This window comes from Lissotriton helveticus, chromosome 2_1 (assembly GCF_964261635.1).
Source record: "Lissotriton helveticus chromosome 2_1, aLisHel1.1, whole genome shotgun sequence".
NCBI classification, from domain to species: Eukaryota; Metazoa; Chordata; class Amphibia; order Caudata; family Salamandridae; genus Lissotriton; species Lissotriton helveticus.
The window spans coordinates 384,071,505-384,084,293 of record NC_136059.1 but is presented as its reverse complement, the minus strand read 5'-3'; the positions used below and the strand labels follow the sequence as shown (position 1 = coordinate 384,084,293).

At 48.0% G+C, this 12,789-nt stretch overlaps 1 protein-coding gene across 1 annotated transcript in view; it reads right to left on the bottom strand.

Moving 5' to 3' along the window:
- C7 (complement C7) overlaps positions 1–12,789 on the bottom strand; it is a 643,094-nt gene that overhangs the window by 578,593 nt on the left and 51,712 nt on the right. The window contains exon 4 of the mRNA XM_078675005.1: positions 9,816–9,957. Within this exon, the coding sequence (XP_078531131.1) occupies positions 9,816–9,957 (142 nt within the window). The remainder of the gene's footprint in view (positions 1–9,815; positions 9,958–12,789) is intronic.

Sequence of the window (12,789 nt, the reverse complement as noted above, 5' to 3'; positions counted from 1 at the left end):
GATATCGAAATTCAGGTAAGAAATATCGATTTCCATAATATCGAAGTTAGTAATATTGACAGTCATAATATAGTTTATAGTGTTTTAAGTGTTAGTATATGTGTTAAAAGTATGTATTATATTTGTAATGTATGTTTGAATTTTTTTAAAGTGATAAATTTTACGTTATTGAATTTTTGTGTAGTTTAATTCCGTAGCGGGTTGTGGCTTTACAGGGGAATAGGGTGGGAAGTAATTTAATTGTAGTAAATTAAATATTAATTTTGAGAAATTATTAATTATTTTTTATTTAATTTAGCATTTTAGTTCTGCAGCTGGTTGTGGGTGTATAGGGGAATAGGGTGGGAAGTAATGTAATTGTAATTTATTCATTATTGCAATTATTTGTGTGGATTGAAAATTAATTTACTGTTAATTAATTATTAATTGGTAAAAACAAGTATTACTTATAAATTTTTGATATTGTAAATTAATTTGATGTTAATTAATTAATAATAATGAATTACTTTTTAATACATAATATTTATTGGTATTTATAATTAATTATTAAATATTTGTAATTGGTCATTCATTTTAATTACTTTTTTTATTGATATTGATAATTAAGGTATTTTTATTTAAATATAACATCATTACTTTCCCTTCTGTTGCACTCACTGTAGTGGGAATAGTCATTTTTACCCCTACGCTATTCAACACTTTCCCTACTGTTGCACTCTCTGGAGTGGGAATAGTAATTTTTACACCTACGCTACCCAACAATTTCACTACTGTTGAACACACTGGAGTGGGAATAGTAACTTTAACCCCTACGCTACCTAACGCTTTCCCTACTGTTGCACTCACTGGAGTGGGAATAGTAATTTTTACCCCCCCCACTATCCAAAGCTTTCCCTACTATTGCACTCTGGAGTGGGAATAGTAACTTTTACCCATACACTATCCAACACTTTCCCTACTGTTTCACTCACGGGAGTGGGAATAGTAATTGTAACTCCTACACTATCCAACACTTTCCCTACTCTTGCACTCACTTGAGTGGGAATAGTAATTTTTACTCTCCCGCTATCCAACGCTTTCCCTACTGTTGCACTCACTGAAGTGGGAATAGTAATTTTTTTACCCTCCGGCTATCCAATGCTTTCCCTACTGTTGCACTCACAGGAGTGGGAATAGTAATTTTTACCCCTACGCTATACAACGCTTTCCCTACTGTTGCACTCACTGGAGTGGGAATAGTAATTTTTACTCCTATGCTGTCCAAAGCATTTCCTACTGTTGCACTCACTGGAGTGGGAATAGTAATTTTTACCCTCCCGCTATCCAACGCTTTCTCTACTGTTGCACTCACTGGAGTGGGAATAGTAATTTTTACCCTCCCGCTATCCAACGCTTTCCCTACGGTTGCACTCACTGGAGTCACTGGAGTGGGAATAGTAAATTTTTCCCTCCCGCTATCCTACGGTAAAATTATTTCATATTTTTAATATTATTAAGTTAATATATATATGTATATGATGTGCAGATGCTGGTGGCAGAGTATTGGGCATCCCTGGGCCCACAGCCGGGGCCATGAACATCTCCTCAGACCCAGGGGCGGGGGGGCTTTGTGCGCGTTTAAAGCCCAGAATGAGGAATAACCGTGCGTGTGTCGAGGGGAGACACTGATCCCGCTGGGTTATTCCTCATTCCTGCTGCTGCTGGGGATCAGTCGGGGGGAGTAGGTGAGGCTGGTACCTCGGGTGCGAGGGCGGGTCCGACCCCTGGCCTGGGCCCCGGCTGGAGGGGGTCAGACCTGCTTGCTACAGCCCCTCAGACTCACACTCCATCCATCCATAGAGTCTGCACCTCCTACGGGGGTGAGACAGAGGGCGGGGGGTGGGGGCTCCTTGGCCCCTGCCGTCCTCTCAAGGGTTAAATATGTAGTGTGAGGAAAGAGGGGACAGCGGGGGGGAGCTTGGGGAGCAATACCAGGTGAGGTGCACTCTCATGGCAAGAGCTCCCGGTCCATCAGCAGTTCGACCCCATTTGTAAACTTCCTTTGCCTGCAGCTGAAGCAGAGCAGGCACCTCCCACCTCCGCTTGACTCCTTAACCCATTCACTGCCTCTGTGGAAACAACTGCTACATCAACTCGCATATCATCATGAGACCGCTTCCCCTTGGAGTCTTGAAGGCTATTGTCACTTTCAATTTTATCAGAAGACTCGGTGCTCAGGGCTGGAGAGAAAGACACCTGGCTTCCAGTCTTTGGGTTTCCTTTTTCCGAGGTGGGCGTGCTTGTGACTGCGCACTCTTTTCAAACAAGCATTTGCAATGCAATACAACTCACATTTACGCGAGATCTATTGCAATGCAAATGGGAGCTTCGGAGTTTAAGAAGGCACAAACAGGAGTGGGGGAGTGAGGGGAGGGCGAAAAAACTGATAACTGCGGGAGGGGGCGGAGGGGAGGACACAGGGCAGCAAACAGTGTTTCAGTAAAGGAGCTGATAGCCTCGGAGGGAGAAAAATGGCGACATAGACGTCAGGAGGCGGGGCTAACAGGCCAAACACCTATCACAAAGCAGGAATTATGACTTAAGCCAATCAAAAGTATGGGCGGAAAGCTGACGGAGCTTCCCCCACTATGTGTATACAGCATCTTTCCCCCAGACAGCGCATGCGCTCCCTAGGCAAAACCTAAAAATGAGGCTCGGAGAAATAAAGTATTTGTTTAAGATCATCACACAATTTTGTGAAGTAGGGAAGCCCCCTGGGGCTCAGGGTATCCATTTGTCTCTTTCCTATAAGTGCTTTTCCCTTAGTTTATTTGGGATGAGATCAGAGCGTGCATGACAGGTGAAATCTGCATTTTCTTTTTGGCAGTTTTGCACAGCAAAAGCTTTGCCCAAGGGCATTCGCGCGCTTCATAACAGACTGAGACTAGTTACATGTATTTTTTCTGCCCATGAAGATTGATACAGGAGTCACAAGTTGTGGGTTAAGGCCACGATTTGAACCCTGTTCCCCATGAAGCACAGTCGGTGGTTGCAGCCATCAGGACACACTTCTTGTCATGAAACATCTGGCTTGAGCCTGTGCGGCTCCAGCTTTCAGTGACTTGCTCACCTTTATCACTTATATCAACAAATTCAACGGCCTAGCAGATTAAATTGTGTCTGGGGGGTTGCTGAGAAGGCCTGCAAGTCAGGACTCAAGATGGAACTCACTGGAGCCCGCAAGGAGAAACAACATCCCAGCAGCACAACCTCCTCCTTAGCTAAGAGGCAGAGCACTCAGGATTCATTTGTATCTTACTGTGAATCAGCTATATTCTTCAGATCATAACTGTTGTGTCAAGCATTCCCTTATTCCTCAGTGTTAGAACCTATCATGACTTATGTCTGTCTCCCGTAGTCACACTCCTTAAACTGCATGGCAGGCTGCTTTAGAAAAGGCTGCAAATAAGCTCCTCTTTGCCTCTCACCCAAACTTAGATGTCTGCTAAACGCTCACCTTTCAAGTAAAATTTCGCTCTGGACCTACTTGTAGGCTAAAAATGGAACAGTACCAAGAACGTTTTCTTTATCAGGTAGAATGTGTAGTCACTGCTTTCAGAGATATCTGTCTCATTTCCCGGATTGCTGTTTGTGCCAACTCACTCCCAACCTTTCCCACATACCCATTTCTTTCTCAACTCTTGTAAGATACACTTTTGCCTTTCGTTGAAGATACTTTAACAGAGCCACTGACAGATTCATAAACTCTTGACCTTTTTTTAAGTGTCCAATAAAACAGCTTGAGTGCTACCTAAGTTCCCGTTTAGGTCTGAGCTGGAGACTCGCCACTCCAAATGCTCTGATGGTGCATGACTTTGTGAGATAAAATCAAACCTTCTGTTCCATATGGTAAGCATATGTAATGTAACCAAGAGAACTGTATATATCATCCATCCCGTGATGAGTTCACAAGATTCAATTTATCCAGGCTTCGTCTTCTTTCATAAAAGAGGACAGATGTTTATTTTGCATTGTTTTATGTATTGTTTCTTATGGATTATGATGTGAATTCATTTGACAGGTATTGTGATAGCGGATATTAATCATAAATGATCATGTCAGAAAAGTGCTTGGTCTACAACAGTAATTGATTAAACGATTATGTGATGCCTCATGCCGAAAACAGCCTCTTTGGAGGCTGCTACAATACTGGTCTTATGGAGTGACAACTCCCAGACACATGTGGGGATGGAGGATCAGGATAAAACAGTATTCAGCAGCTCAAATGGATACCCCTAAGGATGTCTAGTGTTCCAAGGGGGATCTGCCCTCCCGCTGTGTTTTGCACTCTAATGCCTATGTGCGCGCAGCATTGAAGTAAGACACTAACTCGTGTGTGTAGTCGTGCGCAGATTGCCCCTGCAGCTCCGCCTTCTTTATTAAATAGACGCGCTCACCCCAGCCGGCTTGAGCGGTGGGGTGGGGCTGCGTAACGCGCACCAGTGGGGAAAAGCTGGTTCGCCAACTGTTACATCCCATCTCAACTCTGTCCTTGACAGGAGTATGGAAAAGTCTCATTGTTCAAATACTTGGCAGGCAAAGTCTCTCAGGCTGGTGCTTGGCAGTGGATTTGCTTTCAGTGCATATCTGGCAGCCCCTCTGCTGATTGGGGGTGTGTTGACCGGGGTGCCGGGGGTGGAGACCAGATCCAGGGTGGCCTCTGTGACTACTGGACTCTCCGGCGCTGGAGGTCCTTCGGATAGTCGATCATCGGCTCTCGGGGGCTCGCTCTGATGATCTTCAGTCTCCTCTGTGTGGTTCTCGATCATGGGGAGGGGGCCGGTTGGTCTACCTGTATGAACCTGGAGATATTGCGGGTCATCCTGTCGCCGGCTTTCTCGACGGTCACCATTGTTCATTGCCTGCCGATTACTGTCCAGTGTCCTTGTTCATAGCGAGTGTGGAATTTGCCTCCCAGTCTTCTGTCCCTCAGGATGACGGTGTCTCCTGGCTGGAGCGGGCGGACTGTTGCTCTCTGGGTCCGACTGGCCTGGTTGTTACGGTATTCTCGTCTTCTCAGTGCCCCTTCCTCGTCAAATGGAGGGGGGGACCAGCAGGGGCAACACGGATACCATCCCGGCGGGTGCCGGAGAACATGAGCGCCCATGGGGCCTGGCACATTGAGCAGTGTAGCATGCTCCGATATTCTCGTTGGAACTTCTGGAGTTCTTGTTTGGCGTCATTCTGTTCTGCCACGGCGATGCGAATGAACTTGTTTATCATTTGCATGAACCGTTCAATCTCCCCATTGGCTTGGGTGATGCGCCAGTGCTGGATGCCATGATGGCGCATGAATTCATGAAATTCGTGCCCTTGGAATGGGGGTCCGTTGTCACTGCAGGGTTCTTTCAGACATCCGAACATTCCAAATATTTTCTCCAGGGCTAGGCCGACATGCAGGAACGCTGTTGAGTTAACCACTTCTACTATCGGGTATTTGGAGTAACTATCAATGAGGGCCAAAGTGACTCACCCATCAGGAAAACTCCCAAAGTCCACACTCACCTTCTCCCAGGGGCTCTGACCATGTTCTTCAGTGTGGACAGGCGCTGGTCTCTCGGGTCTGCTTGTGATTTGGCATGACGGGCACTTGCGGACTAGTTCTTCTATCCGGGCATCCATCTCTGGGAACCAGACCTTGTCTCTAATGCAGGCTTTCATCCTTTCCATTCCCTGGTGTCCTCCGTGGGCCAGTTGCATTACCCGCAGTTGCAGGGACGCTGGGATGATGATCAGGGTCCTTCTCAGGAGAAGTCCACCTTGGGTGAGGCTCAGTTAATTTCTTAACCGCCACATGTGTACCAAGCTTTCCCTTTCTGGGCTTGACCACGTGTTCGCTGACTGAAGGAACTGTCGCAACAGCCCTCCTTGGATGGTGTCTTGGACTTTGATCATCACAGGGTCTTCTTTGGCCGCGGTGGTTATGCTTCAAGCGTCAGCGCTCTGGGGCATGTCAGGGCTGCTAGCATGTCCAGGTGTGCTTCTGTGTCGTCACTGTTCTGCTCTTCCCTCTCCTCCTTGGTCATGTCTGGGTGCCTTTATAGGAAGTCAGCTGGTTCTTGATGCCAGGCCGGTAAAGTACATCCATGTCATAGTGTTGGAGTCCGATGGCCTACCTCTTGATGCATGGTTGAGGGTGGGGCGCCGATCCTTTGAAAAGTGGCACTAGGGGCTGGTGGTCTGTGACGACGGTGAATGGGTGTCTGTAAATATATAGGTGAAAGTGTCTACAGCCCCATCGGATTGCCAGGGCTTCCCTTTCAATCTGCGAGCATTGCTTCTCTGTTGGCTTGAGCGCTTTGCTGCCATAGGCTAGGGCAGCCCATCTGCCTGGTTCTTGCTCCTGTGAGAGGACTGCTCCTAGGCCCATGGGACTGGTGTCTACGAGTATTTTAGTTCTCTTCGCGGGGTCAAAATACACTAGCGTGGTGTGGTCGAGGAGCGCCTTTTTGACCACTTGGAATGCTGTCTCTTCAGCCGGACCCCATCTCCACATGGTGTCAGCTTGGGTGAGGCTTCGGAGAGGTTCTGCAAGGGTGGCCAGGTCGGGGATAAAACGGCTGCAGTACGTGGCAATCTCAAGAAGCTGCGGACCTTGGAGACTGTGAGTGGTGCGGCTGCGGTTTTAACAGCTTGAGATTACCGCGGGTCGACTTGTATGCCTTCTTGCATGAACGTGTATCCGAAGAACTCGATTGTCTGTTGGAACAGCAGGCACTTCTTGTGAAGGGTGACCCCATTTTCTGACAGTCGCTTCAGCGTCGCTCTCACGCGTTGGTAGTGCTCTTCCACCGTCTTCGAGTGAATGAGGATGTCGTCACTCACGTTTAAGACACCAGGGAGTCCAACTAGGATTTCTTTTATATCATTTTGGAAGATCTCCGCGGCTGATGATATGCCAAAATTCAGTCTTTTATACCTCTTGAGGTCTAGGTAGGTACTGAACGTGGTTATGTACTGGCTGTCTTTGGCATGTGTCAGCTGGTGATATACAGCTTGTAGATCTAGTTTCGAGAACCACCTAGAGTCATTTAGATCGGCCACAATGTCATCCATGGTCGGCGTTATGTGACGCTCACGCCGAATGGCCTTGTTTGGGAGGCGCATCCCTGTGCAAAGCCTGATCTTTCCTGGTTGACGGAGCTTTACTACTATTACCATGGGTGACACCCTTTCTCAATAACTCCCTGGTCTTTCAGTTTCTGTAGTTCTTCTTCCACCAGCGGCCGGAGGTGAAACGGGATCCTCCTCTGCTTTAGGGCTGTCAGTGGGACGGTGGTGTCCATATGTAGCTTTATTGGGGCTCTCTTTATTTTGCCTAGTCCTTTGAACAATTCCTTGAACTGGCTCAGCAGTTCTGCCATCGGGTCCATCTGCACCTTCGTGGCGAACATTATTAGTCCCAGGTCTTCGGCTGCGTGTCCACCTCTAGGTTGATCACGTGGATGTCGATGGTGATTTCAACACTTCCTGACTGTACTGGCACGGTCATCTTGCCTTTGAGTGGTAGCGGTGTGTCGCTGCCATATGCGAATATCCTGGCCTTTGACGGTCTGAGTTCCGGTTTGGGCTTCAGTTTGTTTTACTGCTGGATCCCCATCACAGTCATCGACGCCCCAGTGTCAATCACCGCATTGACATCGGACCCAGCGACCTGGACTGTGCAGCGGGGTTGGGGTCGCCTTCTATTGTTCAGGGCTCTGGTGAAAGAGACGTGGATGCATCCTCATGGTAGGCTGCCTGTTCATTTTTCTTGCTCCCAGAGTGAGACATCAACGAGACCTGCGACAGCTGGCGGACCATCCGTCTCATCGGTTTGGGCCGGTTCCCTTCTTTACGCTGCGTCTTTCTCCTGCACACTGATGTGAAATGATTCGCCATGCCGCAGTTGGTGCATGTCTTCCCTTGTGCCGGGCACGACTGTGAGGGGTGTTCCTCATACCCACAGTATCCACAGTGGTTCTTTGGGGTCTGTGGCTGACGATCTCGTGGCCTGTGGATCTTGTCTTTCGTCCTAACTGTGTCTACCTTTTCCGACTTTACCGTGACGCTCTTCTCTGGACCTCTCATCAGAGCTACGTCCATTTCTTTTGCAAATGCTGCCGACAGGTCATGGACAGCACTAGCACCAGGATGTTATTCATGAGCAGTGCCAGGACACCTTCGAGTATTAGTTTGCGCTATAGAAATATCGATAACATTAACATTAACAGTATGTTTGGCTGCCTTAATATGAGGCCGCGTAGGGTCTTGCTGCGTATCCCAAGGATCAGCTGGGCTCTGATTTCTTCCGTGGCTCGGTCGCCCATGAGGGCCCTAGCGTTGTGGCTAGGTCCCTTAGCCGTGCGTGAAAAGCGTCAACGGATTCGCCTTCCTGTTGCTTTGCTTGTCTTAGTTTCAAGTGCTCAAAGTCCGGGTTCATTTGGGGATCAAAATGGACGTTCAGGGCTGTGACCGCTGTGGCATAATCATCGAGGGAATCTGTCTCTGATCGATGTTTGAATAGGAGGTAGAACTATTCTCCTGCATAGTGGAGTAGAAGTGAGCGATTCACTGCTCCATACTTTTCCCGTGTGGCGATGAAATAGTTCTCTAAGCGGCCATGCCTTGTTTGCCATCATGGCGTGTCCGTGGAAGAGTCCGCTGACTCACTGAAAGGAGGCAGGACGCCAGAGGGAGGGTGATGCGGTACTGCCGGCTCCGGAACTTGGGCGGCATTGTCCTGATCCACCATCTTGCGTGGCGTGGGCGCAGGTTGGTGGCCTAGTGAGAAAGTTTGCTGCTGGCGGGTGGCCCTCGGGCATGAGAGTTGGCACAACTGCGCTCAGCGTCATGCAGGCCTGCGTGCGTGTAGACACGGGGTACTCACTCAGGCTGGGGAGGGGTACCAGGGTGTCTCTGTGGCACTCCCCGGGCGTGTGTGCTCCACCCTTCTCTTGCAGGTGTCACCAGCGGCCCACCGGGCGGATGCAGCGGGGATCAGTCAGGGATATCGCCTCTGCCACCAGGAAACTGCTTCCACAGGGTTGGGGCCATGTGTGGTAGGCTTGTAGGGGTCCGGAAGGGCCTCATGGTTACCGCAGAGCAAGTGCTGCCAGCTTCACTCCTTTTGTGCTTTGTTGATCAAAAAGCACGCCTGGGCATCCCGCCCTCGTTGCCAGTGTTCCGGGGGGGGGGGGTTTGTCCTCCCGCTGTGTGTCGTGCGCTCATGCCTATGTGCACAGGGCATTGAAATCAGACACTGACTCGCATGTGTCGCCATGCGCGGACTGCCCCCGCAGCTCCGCCTTCTTTATTATATGGACGCCAGCCGGTGTGAGCGCAAGGGCGGGTCTGCGGAACGTGCACCAGCGGGGAAAAGCTGGTGCACCAACTGTTACATCTAGCACTGACAAAGAGACTCGTGGAGTCTTGGGAGAAGGCTAGGAGAGAACTAGCGCCGTTTTTCGATGCTAATGGTCTGCATTAGGGCGCACGGACACAAGCTGTCTTTGGAAAAAGTTCAGGTCTGCTGCTCCTGCATCAAACAAGTCAGACAAATTGCTTCTGAGAATGGACTAGACGAAGACCCAGCAAAAGAAAGCAATATCTGAAAATTACCCTTCTCTTCTTATTTGCCCTCCCTGCTTAAGAACAACATTCCTCCCCCAACCATTCATCAACAAAAGAAGTAGAAATTGTCACGTTTTGTGCTTTGAGGATTCAACAAATAACCATTTTACAAGATACAATAATAAATGAATGATAACTATATTGAGAAAGAAATCATAAACTACCTGAAAAACACCTAAAACGATCACCACATCCATCTTCTGTGAGGCATCCTCGTGTAGGAACACAGGATCGGGTTTCAAAGGTACTTCCAGCACAAGGATGACCACCAAACTGGGCATAAACAGCTATTGTCCGCCTACGTGTCTAAAATACAAACATGCAAGATTTCTCAACCTTAACTTTTACATATATTTAAAAATCCTCACAATATAGCAACATTGTTTCACATAAAAAAATATCAATGCTTTTACCGATGTAAAATCACAAAACAAATGATACATTCAAAGCACACAAGCCATCTCTATCTGAGAAACATGCACAGAGTGCATTACATGAGTGAGCCAGCGGACATTCATGAGGGTACTCTAGGAGGGATAAACCCTTATTGGTCTTCATGCACCAACTCCTCGATTACTCCTGCAGTCTATTAGCCAGGATTTTGGAAAGGATATTCACTTCCACATTGATAATTTATTTATTATTTTATTTATTTATGAAGCTTGTAAAGCGCTCGGCCACCTCCAACGGGGGTGTCCCGGCGCTATAGACCGCAGACTTGGAAAGAACGAAGCACTTTAAGAGGTGGTGAACAACCAAGTTTTCAGTTTGCTCCGGAATAGTGATTCAGAGGAAATAAACCTAAGGTCCAATGGGAGGCTGTTCCAGAGTTTCGCTGTCATTACACCAAACGCTCTGCCACCCATTCTAGAACGGCGAAAGCGAGGTACGACCAGTAGACGCAAGTTGTTCGACCTCAAAGATCTGACCGATTGGGATAATATAAGTCTCTTTCTCAAGTATCCCGGGCCCAACCCATTGAGGGCCCGAAAAGCAAGAGTCAGAACCTTAAATTGATTACGACGGGCAATAGGAAGCCAATGTAACTTCTTACGATAGGATGCGACAGAATGTCGATAGGGGATGTTGCCAATCAGTCTCGCCGCCGCATTTTGAACGATCTGCATACGTTCAATTTGGTATAAGGGGGCACCGGCGTAGAGACTGTTGGCATAATCCAAGTGTGAGGTGATCAGGGCATGGATGATGGTTCTTCGGGCATCCAGCGGGAGGTATGGGAAAATCTTCCTAATCATATGTAGTTTCCCGAAGCACGCTGCCGAGACCTTATTAATTTGAGCTTTGCAGGAAAGAGCGTTATCAAATTGAAAGCCCAGATTGCGTACTGTTTGGACTGGAATGGGGGGAGGATTAAGCACGGTCGGCCACCACAAAGTGGCAGGTAGCGAGGTTTTCTGATTGAAGAATAGGACCTCAGTCTTATCAGTATTCAGTCTGAGATGATTAGAGGTCATCCAGGAACATATATTGCTAAGACAATGGCAGTAGCTGGCAAAACTGGAGTCAGAGTGATCTCTAAATGAAAACACCAGCTGAGTATCATCAGCATAAGAGATCACTCTGATCCCCCAGGATTCCACCATCTTTGCCAGAGGAGCAAGATACACGTTAAAAAACAGGGGGGCTTAGAGCAGAGCCCTGAGGCACGCCGCAAAGAAGGGGTTTACCCTCTGATTCAAAAGGTCTAAGAAGGACCTTCTGGGTCCGTCCTTTAAGAAATGAGCTAATCCAGGTCAGCACCGTACCACCCATACCAGTCTGACCCAGCCGATCCAATAGTATCTCGTGGGATACCGTATCGAACGCGGCGGATAGGACCAACATGGCCTCCTCGCCCCTATCCACACACTCCCGGATAGTCTCCGAGACCTCTAAAAGAGCGGTCTCGGTACTGAAGCCCGTTCTAAATCCCGACTGTGAATCATGTAGCAATAAGTTGGTCTCTAAATATTCCGCCAGTTGCTTCTGAACGGCCTTTTCCAGGATTTTAGCCGGTTTACAAAGAAGAGAAATGGGACGGTAATTACTAAATTGCACCGGATCCGCGTACGCTTTCTTCAAAATGGGAACTAACATTGCCTCCTTCCAAACAGTTGGGAAATGGCCTGTGCACAGTGATGTGTTCCAAATTGAGAGGAGCGGACTGATCAATAGAGGTGCAAGATTACCCATCACTTTAGCAGGGACCAGATCTAAAGGGGAACCAGATTTGCACTGGGAAAACAGATTGAATGCAGACTCAATAGTAAGCTCCTTGAAGGTCACCAATGACACTTTCTCCGGGTCTCTGTCACTGGAGATAGGGGGTGCCAAAACAGAAGAGAAAGAAGACGTAGTATTGCTAATTTTATCTTGAAAGTAGTCAGATAGTCCATTACATAAAGCCTGACTAGAAGTGCTCCGAGGCACCATAGCAGGGGGATTCACAAAATCCTTCACAATACTAAAGAGAGTTTTGGTAGAATTATCTGCATTCTTATGGAGAGAGGACGGTAGGAAACAATCTTCTTAGGGTCCCAATCTGGTTTAGAGAGCATGACGGTAAGTGTCTCTCTCATGGTCTAGGGGAGTGCACCCCTATACCTTGCTTCGTTCTAGACTTCCAGCGGCTTCTTAGTTAACACTGCTGCATATGTAAAAGAGAATGCCATTGGGCACTCATCCATACCTGGGGTTTTGTGTCACGACATGTCGCCTATCAACTCGAGAATCTTCTCCTTAGTCAATGCAGGTCCAGGGCTTCTCTTTGTGAAACCTCTCATTTCGGCAAGTCCAAGCCCTCCAAGGTCTCCTTCGCCTCAAAGACAGCACAGACTCTGGTAAAGCTTTGATAAATATCTTTGGAGTTCCCTATTGATTGCAACATGTGTAGAGACCAGCCTGTTATCATCGGTCCTTAGAGACATGATCCAAGTTGTCTGCCTTTCCCTACGAAGGAGCCATGCCAAGAGTCGACCAGGTCTGTCCCCCTCCTTATGCAATAATTGTCTATACTCCTTCAAGGTAAATTTGTTTAGCCAGCCTCATGTCTCCCCGTCCGCCAGCTTAGCATCCAATGTCTTGCCCTGAAATAAGGGATCATACTAGCCCCCCGTTGAAGGTGTGCTAATGTATCTT